The sequence below is a fragment of the Hylobates moloch genome, unplaced genomic scaffold (genome assembly GCF_009828535.3).
Source record: "Hylobates moloch isolate HMO894 unplaced genomic scaffold, HMol_V3 SCAFFOLD_10, whole genome shotgun sequence".
NCBI classification, from domain to species: Eukaryota; Metazoa; Chordata; class Mammalia; order Primates; family Hylobatidae; genus Hylobates; species Hylobates moloch.
The window spans coordinates 13,351,538-13,374,324 of NW_026652285.1; the positions used below are offsets into that span (position 1 = coordinate 13,351,538).

Sequence of the window (22,787 nt, forward strand, 5' to 3'; positions counted from 1 at the left end):
CCCTGGGAACCCTGGGGGGGATTCTCATTACACAACCTCAGTCTCCACAGTCTCTGCTGTTGGCGTGCCTGGCTCGCTGGTGCTTGTGTTATTGGTCCATCTGGTGCTCAGCCTATCACAGCACAGGCAGGAACCAGGCTCATTATAATAGTGCCATCTATTTTTAGCCCAGGGGTCTCCTGGTGGGGACGGACCCCCAGGAGGGCTGCCAGCTCACTGGTGGCAGCAGACGGCTGCACATGTCTGGGCAGGCACATCCAGGCCTGTCGCTGAGCAGCTTCTTCAGCTGTCTGAGACTCCAGGAGGCTTTTCACAGCCTGTTTCTGTTGCCTTTCTTGTAATCTCAGGACTGCAGCGTCCTTTAATAGGGTTCCCTGCCAGTCCTGGCTGAGGAGCACACCAAAGAACCCTGGGAACAGGTTGACATCTCCAATGGGTCAGGTAGAAGCGGTGCCACCTGAGAAGTACCTGCCTCCTCAGAGGTGAAGTGGCCCCAGTAAGTGATTTACAGAGAGCTGCCCCTCAGTCTAGGGTCAACTCTGAACCAGGCCAAAGCTCTTCTATCTGATGATTTAACAAAAGGTGCCAGCATGTCTTTATCACACACCGTCATTGTGCTGGGCCCCAGACCCAGCACAAGCAACGCTCAGGAGTGAGCCCTGGCGTTCTTGCTCCCAGCAAGGCTGTGGCAGGGCCCAGACAGGCAGTTGCCTCCTGGGCTAGGCATCACATCTTCTGGCCGGGGTTTATTCATTGAGGTCCTACTGTGTGTTAGATGCTAATGTGAAATACCTCATTTAATCGGCACAGTGATCCTGTAAGATTCCGTCGCCATTCCTGATTTACAGAAGACAACTGAGGTTCAGAGGTGTTCCATGATGTGCCCAGAGTCATGTAGGGTGGATCCCAAGTTGTGCAGCTTTCACTGTACCATGTGGCAGCAAACTGTACTAGATCAGGCTTGTTGGTCCTAAAAGCTGTTCAGTGTGACTGTGCCCTTACACTGTGCACCAAGAAGCCTTCTCGAAGCCGTTTGGCTTCCTCTGACAGACTTTTGTGGTGGTGTTACCAGTGGAGGGTGTCTAGGTTCTTAGCGTCTTGAACAAAAATTGAACAAAATGCACAAAACAAGGAAAGAATGAAGCAACAAAAACAGAGATTTATTTTATTTTATTTTATTTTTTGAGACTCAGTCTTGCTCTGTCACGCAGGCTGAACTGCAGTGGCGCTATCTCAGCTCACTGCAAGCTCCACCTCCCGGGTTCATGCCATTCTCCTGCCTCAGCCTCCCGAGTAGCTGGGCCTACAGGCATGTGCCACCTCGCCCAGCCAATTTTCGTATTTTTAGTAGAGACGGGGTTTCACCACGTTAGCCAGGGTGGTCTCGGTCTCCTGACCTCGTGATCCGCTCGCCTTGGCCTCCCAAAGTGCTGGGATTACAGGCGTGAGCCACCGCGCCTAGAGATTTATTGAAAACAAAAGTACACTCCACAGGATGGGAGCAGACCCAAGCATAGGGGATCAAGAACCTGGTTGCAGAATTTTCTGGGGTTTAAATACCATCTAGAGGTTTCCCATTGGTTACTTGGTGTACACCCTATGTAAATGAAGTAGTGGCCCACAGTCAGTTTGATTGGTTGCAGGAGGGGACGAATCAGAGACCGAAGTGAAGTTACAAAGTTACACCCTATGCAAACATCGGATTGGTTGCAGAAAGCAATCAGAAAGCAACCAATCAGAGACTAAAGTGAAGTTACAAAGTTATATTCCTATGCAAATTAAAACTTAGCCTGTGACCAGCCTGATTGGTTGCAGGAGGGGACCAATCAGAGATACTCTCAGTTTTTCATCTGCCAGGCAGAAAATGTTGCGGGGCGAGGGGGTGGTGCGTGGGGGGGTGGTGGGGATGCAAAGGGAGTAGCTACTTGAGCTCGGAAAATTGGGGTTTTCCTTCTGATTTAGCTCTAGGAAGTCAGTGTGAATCAGCCTTATGTTCCCTGCCTCCAGACCCTATTCTGCCTCAGTGGGGGCTCTGATGTGCCAACCAGGGTGCCCTGAATGAAGTGGCGGGCCTGACTGTGGCCCTTCTTCGTGGATGGCTGTTCCTGGGAATTCCGGCTCCTCATTAGATGCTCATGAGTCAGCCAGTATGAGAGGTCCCTGGGACTAATCATCTGCCAGGTGTTCCCACACTTAGGGTTTGGGGTCTGGGCCTCCTGTGCCCAGTCCTGCTGTTTTGGCCTGGCTGATGCCCTTGTGGTCTGATTGGAACACTGAGCCCCGGAAAGCTGGCCTCACTGATCTTGTCTCTGCTCTGTCTTTCCCAGGGCAGCGAGGTCACAGGCCCCACCTTTGCTGATGGCGAGCTCATCCCCAGGGAGCCTGGCTTTTTTCCCGAGGACGAGGAGGAGGCTATGACGCTGGCGCCACCTGAGGGCCCCCAGGAGTTGTACACGGACAGCCCCATGGAGAGCACTCAGAGCCTGGAGGGGTCCGTCGGGAGTCCTGCCGAGAAGGACGGGGGACTTGGGGGCCTGTTTCTGCCAGAGGACAAGTGAGTTAAAACCGCCTGAAGCTCAATATTTGCCCTGTCAGCCCAGAAATGTGGTTCTTGGAATGTGTCTCCAGGAAGAAAATGTGAAACATTCTCAAAATTTGTATCAGAGGCATTAGTGTCATGGGTATTCTGAATAGCAAAAGATTCTAAGCAGACTAAATGCTTAACAGTAAGGGACAGTTTTGGAATTTTAGGCAGCTGTGCAAAGTCAAGTTTTTAAATTTAATTTTACTTTATTTTCAGTCCTAGTCCTGCAGGCAAAGTCAAGTTTTAAATGACTAGTTAATAATATGAGATATATGATCTCAATTAGTTTTGAAAAGCAGGCTGTGGCCAGGCATGGTGGCTCACACCTATAACCCCAGGACTTTGGGAGGCTGAGGCAGGAGGATCGCTTGAGCCCAGGAGTTTAAGGTTGCAGTGAACTATGATCACATCACTGCACTCCAGCCTGGCAACAGATCAAGACCCTGTCTCAAAAAAAAAAAAAGGAAGGTTACAAAGATGTCCATGAGATCAGCTTTGTTAAAAACACAAACATATGCCAGGCAAGTGGCATGTGCCTGTAGTCCCACATACTTGGGAGGCTGAGGCAGGAGGATCACTTAAGCCCAGGACTTCTGGGCTCTAGTGTACTATGCCGATCGGATGTCTGCACTAAGTTCAGCATCAGTATGGTGTCCTCCCGGGAATGGGTCACCACTAGGTTGCCTAAGGAGGGATGAACTGGCCCAGGTCAGAAACAGAGCAGGTCAAAACTCAAGTGCTGATCAGTAGTGGGATCACACCTGTGAATAGCCACTGCACTCCAGCCTGAGCAACATAGCAAGACCCCATCTCTAAAAAAACCAAAAAACAAAACACAGACATATATGTTAGGAAATGCCTAGAAAAAAATTAATCTGGGAAATTAAGCAGTTATTTCTGTATGGTGGGATGATTTTTATTTATTTATTTATTTTTTGAGACAGACTCTCACTCTGTCACCAGGCTGGAGTGCAGTGGCATGATCTCAGCTCACTGCAACCTCCGCCTCCCGGGTTCAAGCGATTCTCCTGCCTCAGCCTCCCGAGTAGCTGGGACTACAGGCGCGTGCCACCATGTCCAGCTAATTTTTGTCTTTTTTTTTTTTTTTGAGATGGAATCTCGCTCTGTCGCCCAGGCTGGAGTGCAGTGGCGCAATCTCAGCTCACTGCAATCTCCACCTCCTGGGTTCACGCCATTCTCCTGCCTCAGCCTCCCAAGTAGCTGGGACTATAGGTGCCCGCCACCACGCCTGGCTAATTTTTTGTGTTTTTAGTAGAGACGGGGTTTCACCATGTTGGCCAGGATGGTCTCGATCTCCTGACCTCGTGATCCACCTGCCTCGGCCTCCCAAAGTGCTGGGATTATAGGCGTGAGCCACTGCACCCGGGCAATTGATCATTTTAATTACCTCCCATCTACTCTGCTATATTTTCTATATTGAGCATGTACTCCCATAATCAGAAATGTTATTTAAAAACAGTATTAAGACCTAAGTGACTTCCCAGTGAAGCAGTTTCACCTTTAACTTTGGTGTTGGCAGAAAGGAGTCCCTTCCATCTCAGCCCTCACCAAGTCTCTCGAGGGATACTGTGCTGTGGGGTGGTGGGAAGCTGCCACCATTGTGGCTGAGGAAGCCGAGGAGATTGCAAATGGCAGCCCCTTACCAGAAGGTGATGGTTACGACTGCTGCAGGGATTTGGAGAGGGAAGAGAGGAGTTCCCATGTTGGTTGAACCACATGAAATTGACACTTTTAATCATTTCCATCTTCAAAAAAAAGGTAATTTCATGTGGTTCAACCTAGTACATCTCAATGCAGGATTTCTCAAACTCAAGTGATTCTCAGAGTCCTGACGTTCTTGGTGGGGCCCTTTGGGGCTGTGGATGGAGAAGAGGGGCCATGCTGCGCTCTGGGAGCAGCCGTGTAATCCCAGCATTCTGGGAGGCTGAGGCGGGCAGATCACCTGAGGCCAGGAGTTTGAGACCAGCCTGGCCAACATGGTAAAAACCCCATCTCTACTAAAAATACAAAATTAGCTGTGCATGGTGGCAGGAGGCTACTCCCAGCTACTCAGGAGGCTGAGGCAGGTGAATCACTAGAACCTGGAAGGCAGAGGTTGCACCACTGCACTCCAGCCAGGTGACAAAGCAAGACTCTGTCTCCAAAAAAAAAAAAAGACAAACTTAAAAAACAACACAGTATAACAACTATTTACAAAGCATTTACATTGCATTAGGTATGATAAGTAATCTAGGGATGATTTCGAGTATACAGGAGGGTATGCATAGGTTGTATGTGAATACTATGCCATTTCATATCTGGGACTCGAGCATCCTCAGATTTTGGTGTGCACAGGGGGTCCTAGAACAAATCTCTCTTGGATACCAAGGGATGACCATGCTCAGTCTTACAGTATCTAAAATTTTAGATCCATTTATATTCATTTTCTGTATTACTCCTAATGTTTTTTTTCTTTTCCTCTCCTTAAAGTGAAAGCAAGTTTATTAAGGAAATAAAAGAATAAAACAATGGCTACTACAGAGGCAGGGCAGCTACTCCAAATGTTTTTTTGTTTGTTTTGTTTTTGTTTTTGTTTTTGTTTTTGAGACGGAGTCTCCCTCTGTTGCCCAGGCTGGAGTGCAGTGGTGCGGTCTTGGCTCACTGCAAGCTCCACCTGCCGGGTTCACGCCATCCTCCTCCCTCAGCCTCCTGAGTAGCTGCGACTACAGGCGCCCGCCACCACCCCCAGCTAATTTTTTGTATTTTTAGTAGAGTTGGGGTTTCACCATGTTAGCCAGGATGGTCTCGATCTCCTGACCTCATGATCCACCTGTCTCGGGCTCCCAAAGTGCTGGGATTACCTGCGTAAGCCACTGCACCTGCCACTACTCCAAATGTTTTAACAAACCTTTCAACCACTATTTGATATTCCACAATTTAATAATTTACTAACATTATAATTTAATAATTATAATTTGATCTAGCTGTAGCTAGACAATTAGATTGTAAGCAGTGTTTTGCTCCTCTGGGGTAGCATGGGTAGAATTGGTTTGAACTGTAGAAACGGTTTCTGTAGTGAGATGTTTCCCTTTAGATAGGGTCCCTGAAGTGTACTTGGTAAGGCCAAAAGGTACAAACTTAATCGGTAGTGCCAATTAAAGGGAAATGCCTAGTCACCACGGGCTGTGGCTGGGGACCCATGCGTCTTCCTCTGACTTGGGTGCTCTCGGACCCTCAGGTCCCTGGTCCACACTCCATCCATGACGACCTCAGACCTTTCTACACACTCCACCACCTCGCTTATCAGCAATGAGGAGCAGTTTGAAGACTATGGGGAGGGTGACGATGTGGACTGTGCCCCCAGCAGCCCTTGCCCCGATGATGAGACCAGGACCAACGTCTACTCGGACCTGGGGTCTTCGGTGTCTTCCAGGTGGCCCCTTGGTCTGGGATGTCATTTGGGGTCAAAAGTTGCAAAAACAATCTAAGCACATCCTAGGGGGTGGGGGGGTGCGAGTCCTGAGCTGGCCCTTTTCCTTTGTCCTCAGCTACTTGAGTTCTGCTCCTGGGGCTTGGGGTTGCTACCTTTGCACCCTGATTAGGGGTCAGGAGGTCCCCCTGAATTAACTGACCTAGGAGGCTGCACACGGGGGGCCACGGGGCTCTGTGTCGTCTTGTGTCCTAGAACCTCAGTGTCGAAGGGTCCTTCCAAGTGACCCTCTGTGATCCCTTCTCACCCACCTGAGTCACCACTTTCTCTGAAATGAGCTCGCAGTTTGCCTTAGCTGTTAAATGCATCACTGGCTTCTCTTTGAGCGTGTTGGAGAAGGGATGATCTGTTGCTATATTTCCACTCCCTGCCCCTCCCCCGTAACAAGGTTCAAAGGTACTGGGGACTCAAGTAAAGTCAGCTCAGCAGGGTGGCATAGGGCACCAGACTGGACAGCAGTTAAGGTGGTGATTCCTTTGCCTCATGAATCAGTGCAGGGCAGACGCCTAGGAAAATGCGGCACGTGTACAACAGTGAATTGCTAGATGTTTACTGCTCTCAATGCTGCAAGAAAATCAACCTGCTCAATGACTTGGAAGCCCGACTGAAAAACCTGAAGGCCAACAGGTGAGGCCCAGGCCCAGCTGGGGGGTGGGGGGCGGGGGGGGGGGGGGGCCAGGGCAGGGCCTGGAGGGAGAAGCTACGGGCATGGCGACCGCTGCTCTCTGGGCAGGTGAGAGCTCTCAGGAGGGTTGATCCAGGGGCTTTTTCTGCCACAGGAAATCAGGCTGTTTCTTCTCAGGACCAGGCTGACTAGTGAATTCCTTTCAGTGGGAGGGAAGAGACTTGTCCTGCACTTTGGTGTCTTACAGCTGGGACAGAGTAAGGGAGTGGGCTAGAGCCCCTCTGTTCATGACTGTTTCCTTTCTCTCCCTAGCCCCAACCGAAAGATCTCCAGCACGGCCTTTGGACGGTAAGGCCTGCCTCGAGGGAGGGCAAATTGAGTGCTGTCCCCATGCTGCCCGCTGGCCGGGGCTCCCTGCCAGCAGCCCGGACTCAGCTGGTGCCCGCATATGGCTGAGTGAGCAGAGGGGAACGAGGCCATCCCAGGGCAGTGCAGCCAGGGCAGCGTCACTTCTGAAAAAGAGGGGCCAGCTCCTCCCTGCTCTCTCCCCACCCCTTGTCAGGCCAGCATGCTGGTGTGAAGAGGGCTCTGAGGCTGCAGGAGAAGCTGTGCATCATTGGCTGTGTCTGCCAGGGGACCCCGGGGGTCTGTACAGCCCATTTGCCATCCTCTGGGCGGGGTGATCCTCTGGGTTTGGCAACATTTTCCCTCTCAGGCTGAGTGAGGGCAGCCTCCTTAAAGGGGCAGACCCCCTGGGGTACTGGATGCTCGCCTAGCCAGTAGCGTGAGTAGGCCCCTGTCTCTGGAAGGCCCCTGCAGCCAGACACCCTCCTCCCACCCCCGCAGGCAGCTCATGCACAGCAGCAACTTCAGCAGCAGCAATGGCAGCACCGAAGACCTGTTCCGGGACAGCATTGACTCCTGCGACAATGACATCACAGAGAAGGTGGGCCCTGGGTGGCTGGAGAAGGGATTGAATGCATGCCTGCTCCCAGGGGAGGTGGGGTGCACTCAGGCTACTGCCTGGGGACTTGGGAGACCCTGTACCTGCCCAGGAATTGGGGGTAGGTGGCCCTGGTCACGTGTTCCCCACCCCCCACCCCACACATGACTGTTCTCGGATACATGGTGGTTTGGAGGTCCTGTTCATGAACCTCACAGCGTCGAGGTTCTCGGTTCTGTGGCCTCAGGAGGTCTTCTCCACCCCACCCCGGCCCCCTGCTGCAGGTAAGCTTCCTGGAAAAGAAGGTGACAGAGCTGGAGAATGACAGCCTGACCAATGGGGACCTGAAGAGCAAGCTGAAGCAAGAGAACACACAGCTGGTGCACAGGTCAAGCAGGCAGCGGTGCTGGGGGCTTGGCTGTGACGCTGGGGAACAAAGGGGGGTCCATCTTGCTGAGACCTCCAGGAGGAGGCAGCCTCACGCCTTTGCAGCTCTGAGGGTCTGTGACGCATCAGCCTCTTGTCACATGGCCCTGCCCACATGTGCCCAGGACAGGACCTTCGGGACAGGGAGACAGGTTGGAGCTTGACCTTGGCTCTAGGCCCGATGGATTCCACCCCCTGAGGTCTGCAGCCACAGGGCTGGTCCAAGATGGGAGTGGGGATCCACTGTCTCTCACTCATACAGTGACGGGAGCCTGACGTCCCTTCCTAGGGACAAGCTCTGCAGGGGACAGGCCAGTGTGAGGTGGGCGGTGGGAAGGGTCCAGCACTGCTGCTGATGGAGGTCCCCTGAGCCTGCAGGTCCACTGCAGACAAGAGGTCCACTGTCTGCAGTGGTGGATTCAGGGTTTAGTTGTCCTCACCAGATGGCATGACCCTTGGGGGACATACCCTGGCCAGGGGTCCAGTCCTCCAACTTGTCACAGGGCCCAAAGATGGGCCCTTTTGTATACCCTAGAAGGTCAGCCTGGTGGAGGGGCTGTTGCCAGTGAGACATATCCCAGACCGAAATACCAACCAGGCTGTCACTGGGGTGCTCACATCTACGTGCCCCTGGCCCTGTCCCAGGTCTGGGGCAGACTTCAGGCCACCAGCCAGGATGTGCCTATTTTGGGAGTCAAAGTGCCCAATGAGCTGAATTATTAATCAGAGGGGTGGTTGGGAAGGAATAGCACAAAAAGAAGCGTTGAGGCCTGAGGTGGTTCCGGCCAGGTGTGGCTGCAGGGACTGGTGGGGGGGTCCCTCCCTGTGCTGCCCTGAGCGCCCCACCTTCTGACTGCCAGGCCTGCTCCTCCATGGCATGTGTGACCGACACCCCCTCTAGATGTGCGGTGTCCCTGTTCATCTCTCTGAAAGCTACTGGCCCACATGCCCTCAGTGGGCATGCCAGTGACTCAGGGTCTTGGGGCCCAGGGCCCCCCATGCCACAGCCTGGGTTGGGGTGAAATGGTGCAGGCCCCAAGAGCTTGCCCCTTGCGCTGTCCTCAGGGTGCATGAGCTGGAGGAGATGGTGAAGGATCAGGAGACCACGGCAGAGCAGGCGCTGGAGGAGGAGGCGCGGCGCCACCGCGAGGCCTACAGCAAGCTGGAGAGGGAGAAGGCTACTGAGGTGGAGCTGCTCAATGCCAGGTGGGCCCTCCACCGAGCCCCCTCCCTCAGAGGGACCCCCTGTCCTGGGGCAGCCCTGTGGGATAGGCACTATCCCCATTTTATAGATGGGAATCTGAGGCTGAGGGGCAGCCTCTTGAGCCTTCCCAGTAGTAACAGTTCCACTTTAATACCACGAGAAACACAAGAGGCATGCTCTTCAGGAAGTCGCTGAAGAATGTTCCTAGGAGCCTGGCTCACATTTGGTAATGCAAACTACACAAATGTCTGTCAACCAGAAAAGGGCCTGGGCTGGGTCTCACATGCAGGCCTGGAGCGCCCCCTGCTGTCAGGTTCTCCCCTGACCCCTGGTGGACTGAGCCGGATCCCCAGGGCCAAGGTAAATGGAAAACCTGGCTCCTGTGCCTTGCGTGTACCTGTGGCTTCGTCATTGGAACGTGAGGCAGGCGGGACAAGGAGCAGCCTGGGGCCAGGGATCTGGGTTGGTCTCCCATTAGCTCCATGGCCTTGGACATACTGGGTCACCTCCCTGTGTGCCCCACAGAGCAGCTGTGTGGGTGGGTGAGCAGATGTAGGTCCAGACCCTCCCCACGGGTGAGGGCTATGATGATGCCTCTGTGATGAAGCCCCTTTGTGGCCCTTGACCAAGGCCGAGGAGGCCACCTGGGCTTCTGGCAGAGAGGACAGCTGCCCTGGCACTCCTCAGGCCCCCTGAGGCCCCAGTCTCCATGCTGAGGCTTCCCAGAGTTGCCGAGCCCCACCTGGCGGCTGGTGGGCTGCTGAGCAAATGACTGGGAGTTGGGCTCTCAGGCAGGTACCTCCCTGCCCCTGTGTCCCTGCCCCTGTGCAGTTTGGTGAGGAGACTTCCCAACTCCACAGTGTCTGAGACCTGCTTTGCTAAGTTACCCCCAAGGGGTTCATTTTACATTTTGACTCTGTTCTAGAAGCTGCCGTTTTGCATCTGTTTCTGGAGGCTGGTGCCTAGTTAAGGGCGACTGCTCTCGCTCAGCCCGCCTCTGGCAGCTGGCCCAAGAGAGGTGGCTGGGATACGGGAGGTGGTAAAAGACAGTGTGAACCTGGGCCACAGGACAAAGCGCAGAAAGCCAGCCCTCGGGAACTACCTCCTAACATGTGCCCCTCACACAGCTCCGGGGGGCGTCATTCATGTAAAATATCTGAGTGGTGTTCCCAGAGTCCTGCTGTATGCTTGGTTCCCTACCACTTCCACCCGCTTGGGGCCACCTGCTGGTGGTGAGGCTGAATTCCTCTCTGGAGCCCAGAGGGCAGTGGAGGCCCAGAAGCCATCCTTCCAGGAAAGAGGATGTGATGGGGAGGTGGTAGGTCGAGAACGGGATGCTCTGCAGGAATCGGTGCCAGAAGTGACCCTGCTCAGTTCTGGTGCCACCGACAGCCCAACTCACCTGCACCTATTCTCGAACCATTTAAAACCGACCTGAGGCTGGGCACAGTGGCTCACGCCTATAATCCCAGAACTTTGAGAGGCCGAGGCAGGTGGATCATGAGGTCAGGAGATGGAGACCATCCTGGCCAACATGGTGAAACCCCATCTCTACTAAAAATACAAAAATTAGCCAGGCGTGGTGGTGCATGCCTGTAGTCCCAGCTGCTCGGGAGGCTGAGGCAGGAGAATCGCTTGAACCCGGGAGGCAAAGGTTGCAGTGAGTGAGATCATGCCACTGAGACTCTGTCGCAAAACAGACAAACAAACAAAAAACTGACCTGAACACCCAGGCTCTGTCTTCTTGTGGAATCCCTTTAGGATTCCCTTTGTGAAATTCCTGTGTGAACGCTAACACAGGATTATTACTGTCAGAACCCATGCCTCTGGTCATCAGAGGCAGGTGCAGTGAGCGCTCAGAGAAGAGCCCTGGATGAGATGCTGTTGGCGGAGAATGAAAAGCCAATATGATCACTGCCTTCAAATTACAGAGTCTAACAGGAGGGCCCAGTCACAGAAGCCACAAGAAGACTGTTTCTCCATCTAGCAGAAAAACATCCCCACGTTGTTTGAGGATCTGAAGGATACATGCAAAAAGAATCTGCGTTCCTACTCTCTAATGAATGTTTCCACTTATTGGAAAAATAAAGGCCACGTGTGGTGGCTCACTCTTGTAATCCCAACACTTTGGGAGGCCAAGGTGGGCGGATCACATGAGGCCAAAAGTTTTGAGACCAGCCTGGCCAACATGGCAAAACCCGTCTCTACTAAAAATACAAAAATTAGCTAGGCGTGCTGGTGCATGCCTCTAATCCCAGCTATTCAGGAGGCTGAGGCACGAGAATCGCTGAAGGAGGCAGAGGTGGCAGAGCTGAGATTGTGCTGCCTCACTCCAGCGTGGGCAACAGAGCAGGACTCTGTCTCAAAAAAAAAAAAAAAAAAAAAAAGAAAAAGAAAATAAGAATGATAATTTAATGTCCTTACTATTTTGCTTTGGCTGATAGGAAGCTCACAGCTAAATTGTCTTTGACATAATAATCATATTCTTTCTCTCAGTTGGTTTCTGGTATCTTTCCTCTTGGAGGAAGCAGAGAATCACTGCAGATTGGCAGGCGCTTATCAGATAGTCTCCATTCCAGGTTTCTGAGATTTGTCTTTCTCCCTTTGCCAGGGTGCAGCAGTTGGAGGAAGAAAATACAGAGCTTAGAACAACAGTGAGTCGACTCAAGTCTCAAGCAGAGAAACTGGATGAGGTGAGCAGCAGGTCCAGGCTTGGAGGGGCAGGGCTGGCCATCGGGAGCCTTTAGTTTATTGCTTCTGAAATTCTAAACAAATGCCCCACCCCCTAAGAAATGCAAAAAAAGTGAATAGCAACTTGTGTTTCTGTATTTCTGATTTTCCAAGTTTTCTACAGCAAATGTATTTATTACTTTCTACAATGGAGAAAAATTAGTTTTAGAAAGAGGTTAGCTTCTATTTGGGCTAACACCTTCAATTCAGGTTGCATCTAGCATCGTTGAAGGACTTCAGAGGCCTGAGGTTTTTAGTTGTGTTTCTAGAATGATCGGGGCTCTGGCCATTTCTGTAAGCCATGACTCAGGGCTCCGTCTGGGGGAGCTGGTTTCACTGTGCATCTGCCTCGTGAAGATGGCTGACCAGACTCCAGGGACACCCCTGGGCATGGTGAGCCCCTCTCTGGGAACTCTCCTCCCCTGATCGGGTCTCCCTGCTCCAGGAGCGGCAGCGCATGTCTGACCGTCTGGAGGACACCAGCCTGCGGCTCAAAGATGAGATGGACCTGTACAAGCGCATGATGGACAAGCTGCGGCAGAACCGCCTCGAGTTCCAGAAGGAGCGGGAGGCGACGCAGGAGGTAGGTCCCAGGCCAGCAGGCACCAGGGCTCCTTCCAGCGTCCCTGGTCCTGCCAACCTGCTTCTCTCCCTCGCAGCTCATCGAGGACTTGCGGAAGGAGCTGGAGCACCTGCAGATGTACAAGCTGGACTGCGAGCGGCCAGGCAGGGGCCGCAGTGCCTCCTCTGGCCTAGGCGAGTTCAATGCCAGGGCCCGCGAGGTGGAGCTCGAGCACGAGGTCAAGCGGCTCAAGCAGGTGGGTCTAGCAGTCTCTGTGTCCAGTGGGGCAGGGTGACCGGGCCCACCACGTGGGTTTCCTGTGCAGGATCTGTGGCAGGGGAGCCCAGAGCTGTAGCAGCACTGCCTGTCTGCTTCTCAGCAACCTGTTTGTCAGGGCTGACTGCCCCATTTCACAGCTCAGGAAAATCGATCTGTAGATCTCTCCGTTATGTCCATATAAAGAAATAGACCCTCCTTGGTGCTCAGGGTGGAGGATGAGACCATACCCAGCTGCAGTATAGTGCCTGGAGGCATTGGGTTCTCCCAGAAGTAGACCCTGACCCAAGGTTCCTTTTTTTTTTTTTTTTTGCCAAGAGACTGGGTCTCGCTCTGATACCCAGGCTGGAGTGCTTTGGCACAATCATAGCTCACTGCAGCCTTGAATTCCTGGGCTCAGGTGATCCTCCTGCCTCAATCTCCCGAGTAGCTAGGACTATAGGCACCCACCACCATGCCCAGCTAATGTTGTTTTTGTTTTTTGAGGCAGGGTCTCATTGTGTTGCCCAGGCTGGAGGGCAGTGGTGTGATCACAGCTCACTACGGCCTCAAGTTCCTGGGCTCAAGCAATTCTCCTACCTCAGCCTCTCAAGCAGTTAGGACTACAGGAGAGCACCACCACACCTGGCTAATTTACTTATTTATATATTTATCTGTAGAGATGGGGTCTCCCTATATTGCCCAGGCTTGAACTCCTGGGCTCAAGGGATCCTCCCACCCTTAGTCTTTGAAAGTGTTGGAATTACAGGAATGAGCCACTGTGCCTAGCCAGAGGATTGCATTTCAAGGAGCGCTGCCTTAGCTAGAGACCGTTGGGTGGGGGAGTGGATCAGGAGGAGGCAGTGGCCAGGTGGCGCTGGGTGAAGTGTCAGCTCTGCTTGACCCTGCAGGTGGAAGAGCCTGCAGCACAAATTATCCTTCTGAGTTTGTTCCACTGGGGACAAAGGTGCTGGTGGCTGTGCTCTCACAGAAGTCCTAAAACCCCAGCCCTTCTCCTAGTCTAGGGGTGGGGTGCCCAGGGTCCCAGGTGTGAGCATTAGGGCTCTTTAGGCAACAGCTGGAGGGTGGGACTGGTGCATGAGATCTGGGCAGGTCCGCCTAGGTCAACTCCAACCAAGCAGGATTCGGAGTGTGGCTGCCGGGGGAGCCAAGGAAATGAGCTGGCCAGCCTGCCCAGAGAGCCCAGAGCATCACTTCCTTCAGCAAGGGCCAGCATCACTTCCTTCACTGGGTGCTGGGTGGGTGGTGTCCCTACGCAGGGCCCAGGGAGGAAGGGATGGCCAGGAGCCTTGGCTGCCCTGAGCAGGGCTATAACTCCTCCACAAACCCTGTGCACTCCCAGGACGCCAGGCCCCTGGACCAGGACCCAGCCCTCCTTCCCGCCCAGTGCTTGGCAAAGGCTGCAACATCTATGGCCCCTTGAACCAGCCGTGACACACACCTGTGGGAACGGCGCTGGCGGCAGGTCGGGGATGGTGGATGTGGAGAAGTGGGTTCCAGTGGGCTGTGGATGCCTCTTGGGGTTGACGTCGCCTTCGTCCTTCTCTCTGTAGGAGAATTATAAACTGCGGGATCAGAATGATGACTTGAACGGGCAGATCTTGAGCCTCAGCCTCTACGAAGCAAAAAACCTCTTTGCTGCCCAGACTAAAGCCCAGTCTCTGGCTGCGGAGATAGACACTGCCTCGCGCGATGAGGTAACCACACCACCAGCTCTTGCTTTGGGGCCTGGCCGCTCCTCTGTGATTCCTTCTCCCAGCCCCCACCTGCCCAGAGTGAGAAAACCAGACCAGGGCCTGGCAGAGAGTCCCATCTACAACTACCCCACATGACAGGGCAAAGCTGTGAGCAGGGGAGGGGGCTGCTGGAGAAGTTAAGTCAGCTCTTGAGTTCCGCCTGTGCTGGAAGGAGTGCGGGTTTGGTTCAGAGTGGAGTGTGAGTCATAGGTCGGCCAGAAAAGTGCCAACATAGCCAGCTGAGTGGATCAAGCTGTGACTCTCGGTTAGGCTATCACTCCCCCTCTTCCCAGTCCAGAGGGGGAGGACATTAGCATTTCCCCAGCACCTGCTTCTGCGGTGTGTTTTCACTTAATCTCTTGATGACTCTGAGGCTTTAGGAACAGCTCCACATTCCCAGCTGGGAAGGTGGAACCCAGGACCACCCAGCTAGGAAGGGAGAGGGACCCAGCTCTCTGCAAAGCCAAAGCCTACCCTTCCTGCCACACCAGAGTATGCTTATGAAAGGTCAGGCCTCCAAAATGCCCCGGCTGCCTTTTAACATGAATTGTAAGACACTCTGTCAGTGAGCCTTACCCTCTGCCTGGGACACGGGGCGAAGAGCTGACCTCTGTCCTCAAGGAGCTCCCAGGTGAGCTGGGCCCCAACCCCTGGGCAGTGGCAGCATGTCAGCAATGTCCGAAAGAACACTGGCCTGGAGAAGAGCAGTGTGGGGCTGGGGGTGGGGAGAGGTGTTCCAGGCAGGAGACCGCTCCCCTTTCGAGTCGTAGGGGCCCTGGGACTTTGTCAGTCTTGATTTTAAATGACTTTGGCCAGTGTTCTCTACTTTTGCAAAAAATTACCCACACCTGGGCCCCCTCTACAAACAGATCACATTGGAATCTCTGGGGGTGGGGCCTGGGCACCTCCATAGGTAATACTAGGGGCTGAGCCACTTCAACTCTCGTCCTGGCATCCAAATGCTGAGGCTGTCCTGGGGCCCACCTTGCCCAGGGTCTCCTGATGCTGTCTATCATCAGGCACTGGCCTGCGACAAGCCTGGGAGTCTGGACTCCGCCTGCACCCTATCCCAGGCCCAGCTACTGACCCGTCTTTCCCATTTTCTTCAGCTAATGGAAGCCCTGAAGGAGCAGGAGGAGATCAACTTCCGGCTGAGGCAGTACATGGACAAGATTATCCTCGCCATCCTGGACCACAATCCCTCTATCCTCGAGATCAAACACTAAGGCACGGGGCTGGCTGCAGAGCAGCCTTAGGACCCTGGGACCAAGGGGCAGACCCTGCCCAAGGATGCAGGCCTAAGCCGGGCCTCACACTCACACTGTAAATGTCTCTCTGGCCACCATGTGTTACGTGTACCCGTGTATATGTGGGGAGGCTGTGCACACGAGCGAGGGGTGAGTGGCCGTGGCTGTGGGCAGCATCCACACGGTTAGCTGTGCATGCACTTTGTGGCCCCTTTGCAAGGGGCAGAGGGTACTGGAAGTGGGAGGGGGCAAGGTCTGCTATCAGGAGTTACTGTAAAAACAAGAACTGGAAGCTCATGTTTCCGGTACTGGGTAAAATGATTCTACCTCTGGGGATAAGGATTCACATTCGCTCTAGTACGATGGGCTCTTTCACCCCACTCCTAGTCCCCCTGGGAGTGGGAACAAAATTGTGATCTTTCCTAGGAGTTTGAATGCCCCATATTTGTGTCCTTGCCAGCTCTTTGACCACCTTTCAAGCCCCAGTGTTCAAGCTCAGAGAGGATGAAGGGGCATCTGGAGGGTCCACGAGACGGGGCCCTCACCAAACGCCTTGGGCACCAGCCGGCAGCCCTCTGTGATGTGTGTGCAGAGTGAACAGAGGACTCAGGTTTCACAGGAGCTAGTGTGGGGCATCCTCATCCTGTACCTGTAGAGTTCATGCACTCCCCCATCCGTGCTACCTACCTCCCCGTTTCTGTTTCGGTTTTAAGACAATGAAGCAGCATTCACTGCTTCATTGTAACATGAAGGGATAAAAATGAAGGAGAAGGAGGGTTTGGGATGGGGTGTCTAAAGCAGGAGTTGACATCGGGCAACCAAAGAAATGAGTTTTGGGGAGGAACACAACTCCCATCCCAGTCAGTTTCCTTCCCACGGCTGCATCTTAAGATGGATGCACGGAGAGACCGTCTGTCTGCCTGGCTCCCTGTCTTCATTCTCCATGCAGCCTGGTGATGGCAGGCCTCGGTTTGGATTTCAGAATCCGAGCTCCGGGCTCCACTCGTGTGGCAGCAAGACCGCTTCGTTCCAGCGTTTAGAAAGACCTGTATTTGGTTCTCAGCCAGGGGAGCACTCACTGCACTGGTGGGAGGCGGTTGGGAAAGTTGCAGGAAAACCTTAGTCTTCCATCCTTCCGACCCATGGTGGAAATTCACACCATGGATTTTTAATGGATCTTTTGTTCTAGGCAGCTGGGAATAGACATGGTACTTACCTTAGAGTTTTCCAATTTATCTCAATTTTATATGGCTTGTGATTCGTTTTCTTAATCCAAATATATATAAACGTGTGTGGTCTTATTTTTCCCCCTGCAGTTTCTTGTTTTCTTCAGCACATCTTATAGTATGAGAAGGAAGGTTTGGGCATGTTGGGAAGGGTGGTGGAGGGGGAGATACAGAAAGAGAGGGCAGTGAGGGTGAGGAGAGGGGATCTGGGGACTTGGGTGTGACACCTGCTTGACAAAGGCAGGGCTGTGGCCAGGACCAACCTTCAATTCCATTCCAATCAGCCTTTGCATTTGTTGGATCTCATGGCTTCTTTTTAATCTTTTGTTGGGGATTAGTTTCATGCTGCACATAATGGGGTTGCATTGGTCTGACCCACGACTTTGGAGCCACCCACACCGGGAAGACTAGGCTAGGCAGTCGGTCTTCTAGGAGTTTCTCAACCCCTTAGGACGCGGGTCTCCTTGGGCTCCCCCAAGGGTCTGCGAAGAGGCAGTGGAAGAAGGCATGAGGAGAGGGTCTCTTGAGAATTTGCCAATAGGAAGGAATGGCCGCGGCTGAAAGGAACAAGACAGATCCTGACATAGCTTTGGCCTGGGTGTTAGGTCGGAAGGAGTACTGGTGCGTGGGGGCCTTACCCCAGGGATGAGTATTTTATATGTAAAATGTTATCTGCCCTTTGGCTGCATTGGAATTTCAGAGAAGGCTGCAGAGGCCTGGGTTACACAGCCTGAGTCACAACGTGGGAAGGAATCTCTGCCACGGGAAAGGCTGGCAGCCTGGGGCGTGCTTCAGGCTCCTCCCTCTAAGGGGCGCCGTGGGAACAGGCTCCGGAGGCAGTAGTGGGTCTGCAAGGTAGTAGACAGGATGCCCAGTTAAGTTTGAATTTCAGATAGACAAATAATTGTAGAATAAATATGTTCTATCCAATACTTGGGACAGATGTTATTTTTAGAGATAGGATTTTGCTCTGTTGCCTAGGCTGGAGTGTAGTGGTATGATCATAGCTCACCATAACCTTGAACTCCCAGGCTCAAGCGATCCTCCCGCCTTAACTGCCCCAGTAGCTGGGACTACAGGCATGCACCACCACGCCCAGCTAATTTTTCTTATTTTTTGCAGAGACAGGGTCTCACTGTGTTGCCTCACTCGAGCTGCTGACCTCGAGTGATCCTCCCGCCTCAGCCTGCCAAAGCACTGGGATTACAGGCATGAGCCACGATGCCTGGCCAGGACATATTTGAAATGGGGAGATTTTAAAAATTCTGATGATTAGACTGAATCCTCAGACTTTCTGGTTTGTTGTGGGTGTAGCCCAGGCATGGGATTTTCTAAAGAGCTGCTCGGGTAATTCCAATTTAATTGCATGTCCTACTTGGGTTTTTTGTTTGTTTGTTTGTTTTTATTGTTTTTGCTAAACCTGGCAACCCTACCGAGTAGGGATTAGCAGTAACTTATCTGAAATTTAGAGGTGTTTGGGGGTGGGGCGGGGGTTTCTGTAGTAGACTCACATTTTACACGGCCCTGAGCTGCCCTTGCGTTCAGTTGGAAGCCACGCAAAATGAACTGCACCAGGAGTGAGCTTTGTGTACATTATCTATTAGAAAATGAAGTACCTTCTGGTTCAGCTAGTCCCTGTGTGGTGAGAGGCTTTAAGAAAGTTCTAGTAAAAATATTTTTTTCTTTTAATTTTGAATTGGCCAGAGTTAATCCTAGGTTATTTTATTTTAAATTGGTAGAATTCTTTGAGAACTGTCACAGAGAAATTCCTTTTCATGACTTTATTTCTGACCTATTAAAACATGAACAGGCCAGGCACGGTGGCTCACGCCTGTAATCCTAGCCCTTGGGAGGCAGTGACAGGCGGATCACTTGAGCTCAGGAGTCCTAAACCAGCCTGGGCAACATAGTGATACCTTGTCGCTACCAGAAGTTAAAAATAAAAAAAAAAAAAAAGCTCAAGAACCTGCATGAGGGCCTAAAACAGTGGGCGCAGCTTTGGCTGTGCATTGGAATCACCTGGGGAGATTTGTAAGCTTCTGCTGGCTGGGCTGAACCCCCAGAGGTTCGGATTGAATTGGTGTGGGGTGTGTGTGGTCCAGGCATCTAGATGTGTGAAGACCTCCCCAGGTGATGATATGCAGTCCGAGGTTGAGACTCCCCTGTCCTGCCAGGTCGTTGGCCAGAGGTAGAGGAAACTGGTCAAAGTGGCTGTTGGGCTTGTCAAGCCCGTGGCTGAATGACAGTGAGCTCTCTTGCTGGGAGGGTTCCTTTTCCTGTTATGTTGTTGAATGGTCCTGGCCTGCAGGATAGGAGGCCAGATGCCTTCAGGAGCTGGTGGATCCAGCTGTTCTCACCAGCCTGAAGGTTAGCAGACCAGAGTGGGTGGGCAGGACCGCGGCCTGGTGCCCCTGGAGCCAGTGGGTGGCATGTGTTGGGATATACTGGCTACAGGCTCATTTCAAAGAGCAGGTAGAACAGAGTCAGCAGGGAACTGACAGGTGGGGCTGTCCCCCTGAAAGCAGCCTCAGAAACAGCTGCCACCTATTTGCATAGCTGAGCAGGAGGAGATACTGTCTTTATGGATTTTGCTTCTGGTCTGTTTCCTGACTGGGTTGATAAAGGGAGTCCCAGCTCGTTCCCCGTTAGCCAAACCAGCATCCCACTCATACACCGGACACTCCAGGTGCTAGTCCACTGGTGCTGGTGTTCAGGGGAGTTGGGTGGGGGGTGGACAGAAGCGCGGGTTCTTGGTTCCAATGAGGGACTTAGCCAGCAGAAGCCTCCAGGGGCCAGCAGGGCCAGGTGAAACTGGGAGAAATGAAGCCCTCTATGTCCTGTGTGTGTGGTGGGGTTTAATGCATTAGCAAATTTAAACTTAAAAACGAACTCTAGGCCGGGCATGGTAGCTCACACCTGTAATCCCAGCACTTTGGGAGGCCAAGGCGGGTGGATTGCCTGAGCTCAGGAGTTCGAGACCAGCCTGGACAACATGGTGAAACTCTTGTCTTTATTTTTTAAAAAAACAAAAACTAACTTTAGATGTGATCATACCAGCAAAGTTTTGCGTGGTCATCGTGCCAAGACAATGACTTTGGTTGCCTGGCAGATCCACAGTGACTCTTTTTCAAGGGCTACTGTGGATTCTAGATTGAGGAAAGGAGCCACCTCGGACTCAGTGCTGGTATCCTCCACAGTCCTTTCTCCCAGACTCTGGCCCTCCCTTGGGGACCCAGGAAATACCCTCTAGAGTGATGCTGCTGGCTAGGAAGACAGGCCTGCTGCGCCAAGGGGCCTCAAGTTAGAAAGGCCATGCCTTCAGTGGATGACTTTGAGCGCTGATCCTAGGGACCTGCCAGGTCATTTCCTGCCCTGGGTGCACACATGAATGGGGCAGCCAGCAGGAAGCAGGAGAGGCTGGAACCAGGAGCCTGCCCTACCTGCATGGCAGGACAACTCTGAGGCCCTTCTGCCATATTCTCTGCTGCCCACCAGAGAAAATAGGCTGCCTTCTAGAAAGATTTGTTTCTAAAAGTGTAGACCCTGGGGAAGTATAATGCCACCATGCTCACCAGGCGAGGTTTCCCATATGACCTCCCTGCCCCGACCTCGTAGGTTGCTCCTCTCCCCATCTGTAAGGTAGAGATGTCTGCCCCAGAGCCACCAGCTGGGGATGGCATCCAGGCCATGTCTCCTGCAGGATCCAAGTGCTGTTGTCCCCAGGGTGACCCTGCCTCCTGCTGGGGCCCATCCGTTTTGCTGTGCTGCACAGGCTGTTTTCATCTGCATGGTTTGGGGTCTTTGTCCTTGTGCCTTTTCTTCCCCATCGCCACTGTACAGGATTTTCCACATTGCCCACTGCCTCCTCTTCTACATCGTCTCATCTCCCTGGCCTTTCCCGAGCCCTGTAAGTGTGTGCTTTTTCCACGTGCCTCCCCGAGGCGAGGCCAGCTCTCCCAGGCATATTCATCCACAAGGATCAGGCCCCGCTTACCCTTGGCTCACTCAGCCTGTAGACTTGGTAACTTTGTACAGAATCTTTCATTATTGTCTTAAGCATGGGGGGCTAGGACCCACTTAGTCCCTCCTCCAGCCTGCAGCTAGTTTAGGAGCCTTGCATTCCAGAAAAGGGCAACTCTTGTAAAGCAGCTTCTCCCACAGAGCTTTCCCTGCATTGTTAGCGATGTCAGGCAGAGCATCACTCTTTAACCTGGGGCACTGGCCCCAGCAGGGATGTCACGGGACTGCAGCTGCTCCTTGCACCGTCTCTCCCCCAGAGGAAGCCCTGTCTGTGGTTCCTGGTGCACGGCCACAGGCCTGCCTTGAGGCCACCACATCTGGTGTCTAGAACAGCTGCGGGCCCCACTTGGGCAGAAGGAAGAGGCGCTAGCTGCTGCCCCTGCCTGCTGTGAACACCTGCCCAGCCCTTCCTTGTCTGCTGAGGTGCTCAGACCAGAGTGCCATTAAATACCGACTGATGTCACGGAGCAGACGGTGCGTTGCCAAGGACTCACTCACAGCTGTGGGCTCCCAGCTCTTCCCACTTTCTTGGCTGGGTCTTCTGAGGCCTATGTGGAATGAACTACACATGTGGCCTCATGCCCAAGGGTTTGTTCGATGGCTTCTGACTCTGTGGGATTCAACTTGACTTTTTTGCCCCAGGAGGCTCTGTCTGGAAACAGGCTTAGCTTTAGTGCTGGGGTGGGACCTGCCCCGTGGGCCCCAGGGAGGGGACAGTGGGGGTGAGGCCCTGAGGCCGTCCAGGGTCTGAGCTCTTTGCCTCCAACCTGCTTCTGCCCCAAAAGGAACAGGCTGTTGGTGGCAGGCTGCTCCCGGGGAGCTGTACTGTACAGACCAAGGTGTAAATAAACAGTTTGCTCTTCTCGCCTGACTGAACCATGAGTTTCTGTGGTTGGGGGAGGGTGGGCAGACGAGGCCTGGTTCCAGGGCTCACAGGGACAGATGGTCTCCCTTAAAAAGAGCAACCCCCTGCCCCCCACCAAGTTTGTGATTCCCAGGGTGGCTGGTGCTGTCCCCCAGGGGCAGGGTGGAGTGGGGGCGGTGCCACCCTTCAGTCCCTAGGGGAGACGACGTGGATCCCAGAAGCCTCTGTAACGCCTCCATTCTAGCCACAGGGCTATGTTTGGAAACTTTGTCCTCTGTTTGGCTATGTTCTTTCCCACTGAGGTCTTCCTAGGGGTCCAGTGGGGTCCCAGTGCTATGCTCCCTCCATGTTCGCCGCTGTGGCTCCCCAGGGTGACGGCCCAATGCCTCCACTCAGGACTGGCTTCAGACCTGCCAGTGCTGGTCTCAGCCAGAGCATCAAGTACCAAGATGGTCCCCAGTTGAGTCACCCAGACCCCTGGATTTCTGCCTTCTGTCTGCTCCTTCCTCTATTACGGGATTCCAGGCATGGAAGTGGCTTCACAGGTGGCCCAGGCCCTCCACCTCCCAGTGCAGGCCCTGGTGCCACGAGCCCTCCAGGGAGGGCAGACAGTTCCTCACTCACTGGACTTAGCCTCCTGGCTCGGGAGACGTCACCTCCAAATCCTGGGAGTGCTGTGTCCTCTTGGATCTTTATTGCCTCTTCCCTCTTTTTTTTTTTTTTTTTAAGAAGGAGTCTTGCTCTACCGCCCAGGCTGGAGTGCAGCCGCACAGTCTCGGCTCACCGCAACCCCCCACTCCCAGGTTCAAGCAATTCTCCTGTCTCGGCCTCCCAAGTAGCTGGGATTACAGGC

The 22,787-nt window shown here is 53.3% G+C and overlaps 1 protein-coding gene across 2 annotated transcripts in view; it reads left to right on the forward strand.

The window, feature by feature from the left end:
* Positions 1 to 16,638, forward strand: part of RAB11FIP4 (RAB11 family interacting protein 4) — a 140,359-nt gene extending 123,721 nt beyond the window's left edge. For both annotated transcript variants that reach the window (XM_032163052.2, XM_032163053.2), the window contains 12 exons: positions 2,328 to 2,554; positions 5,823 to 6,017; positions 6,567 to 6,701; positions 7,012 to 7,047; positions 7,546 to 7,645; positions 7,927 to 8,030; positions 9,134 to 9,274; positions 11,884 to 11,965; positions 12,448 to 12,585; positions 12,662 to 12,820; positions 14,394 to 14,537; positions 15,686 to 16,638. In XM_032163052.2, coding sequence (XP_032018943.1) covers positions 2,328 to 2,554; positions 5,823 to 6,017; positions 6,567 to 6,701; positions 7,012 to 7,047; positions 7,546 to 7,645; positions 7,927 to 8,030; positions 9,134 to 9,274; positions 11,884 to 11,965; positions 12,448 to 12,585; positions 12,662 to 12,820; positions 14,394 to 14,537; positions 15,686 to 15,802 — 1,578 coding nt within the window. In that variant the 3' untranslated portion in view covers positions 15,803 to 16,638. The remainder of the gene's footprint in view (positions 1 to 2,327; positions 2,555 to 5,822; positions 6,018 to 6,566; positions 6,702 to 7,011; positions 7,048 to 7,545; positions 7,646 to 7,926; positions 8,031 to 9,133; positions 9,275 to 11,883; positions 11,966 to 12,447; positions 12,586 to 12,661; positions 12,821 to 14,393; positions 14,538 to 15,685) is intronic.
* The last annotated feature ends 6,149 nt before the right edge of the window (positions 16,639 to 22,787 follow it).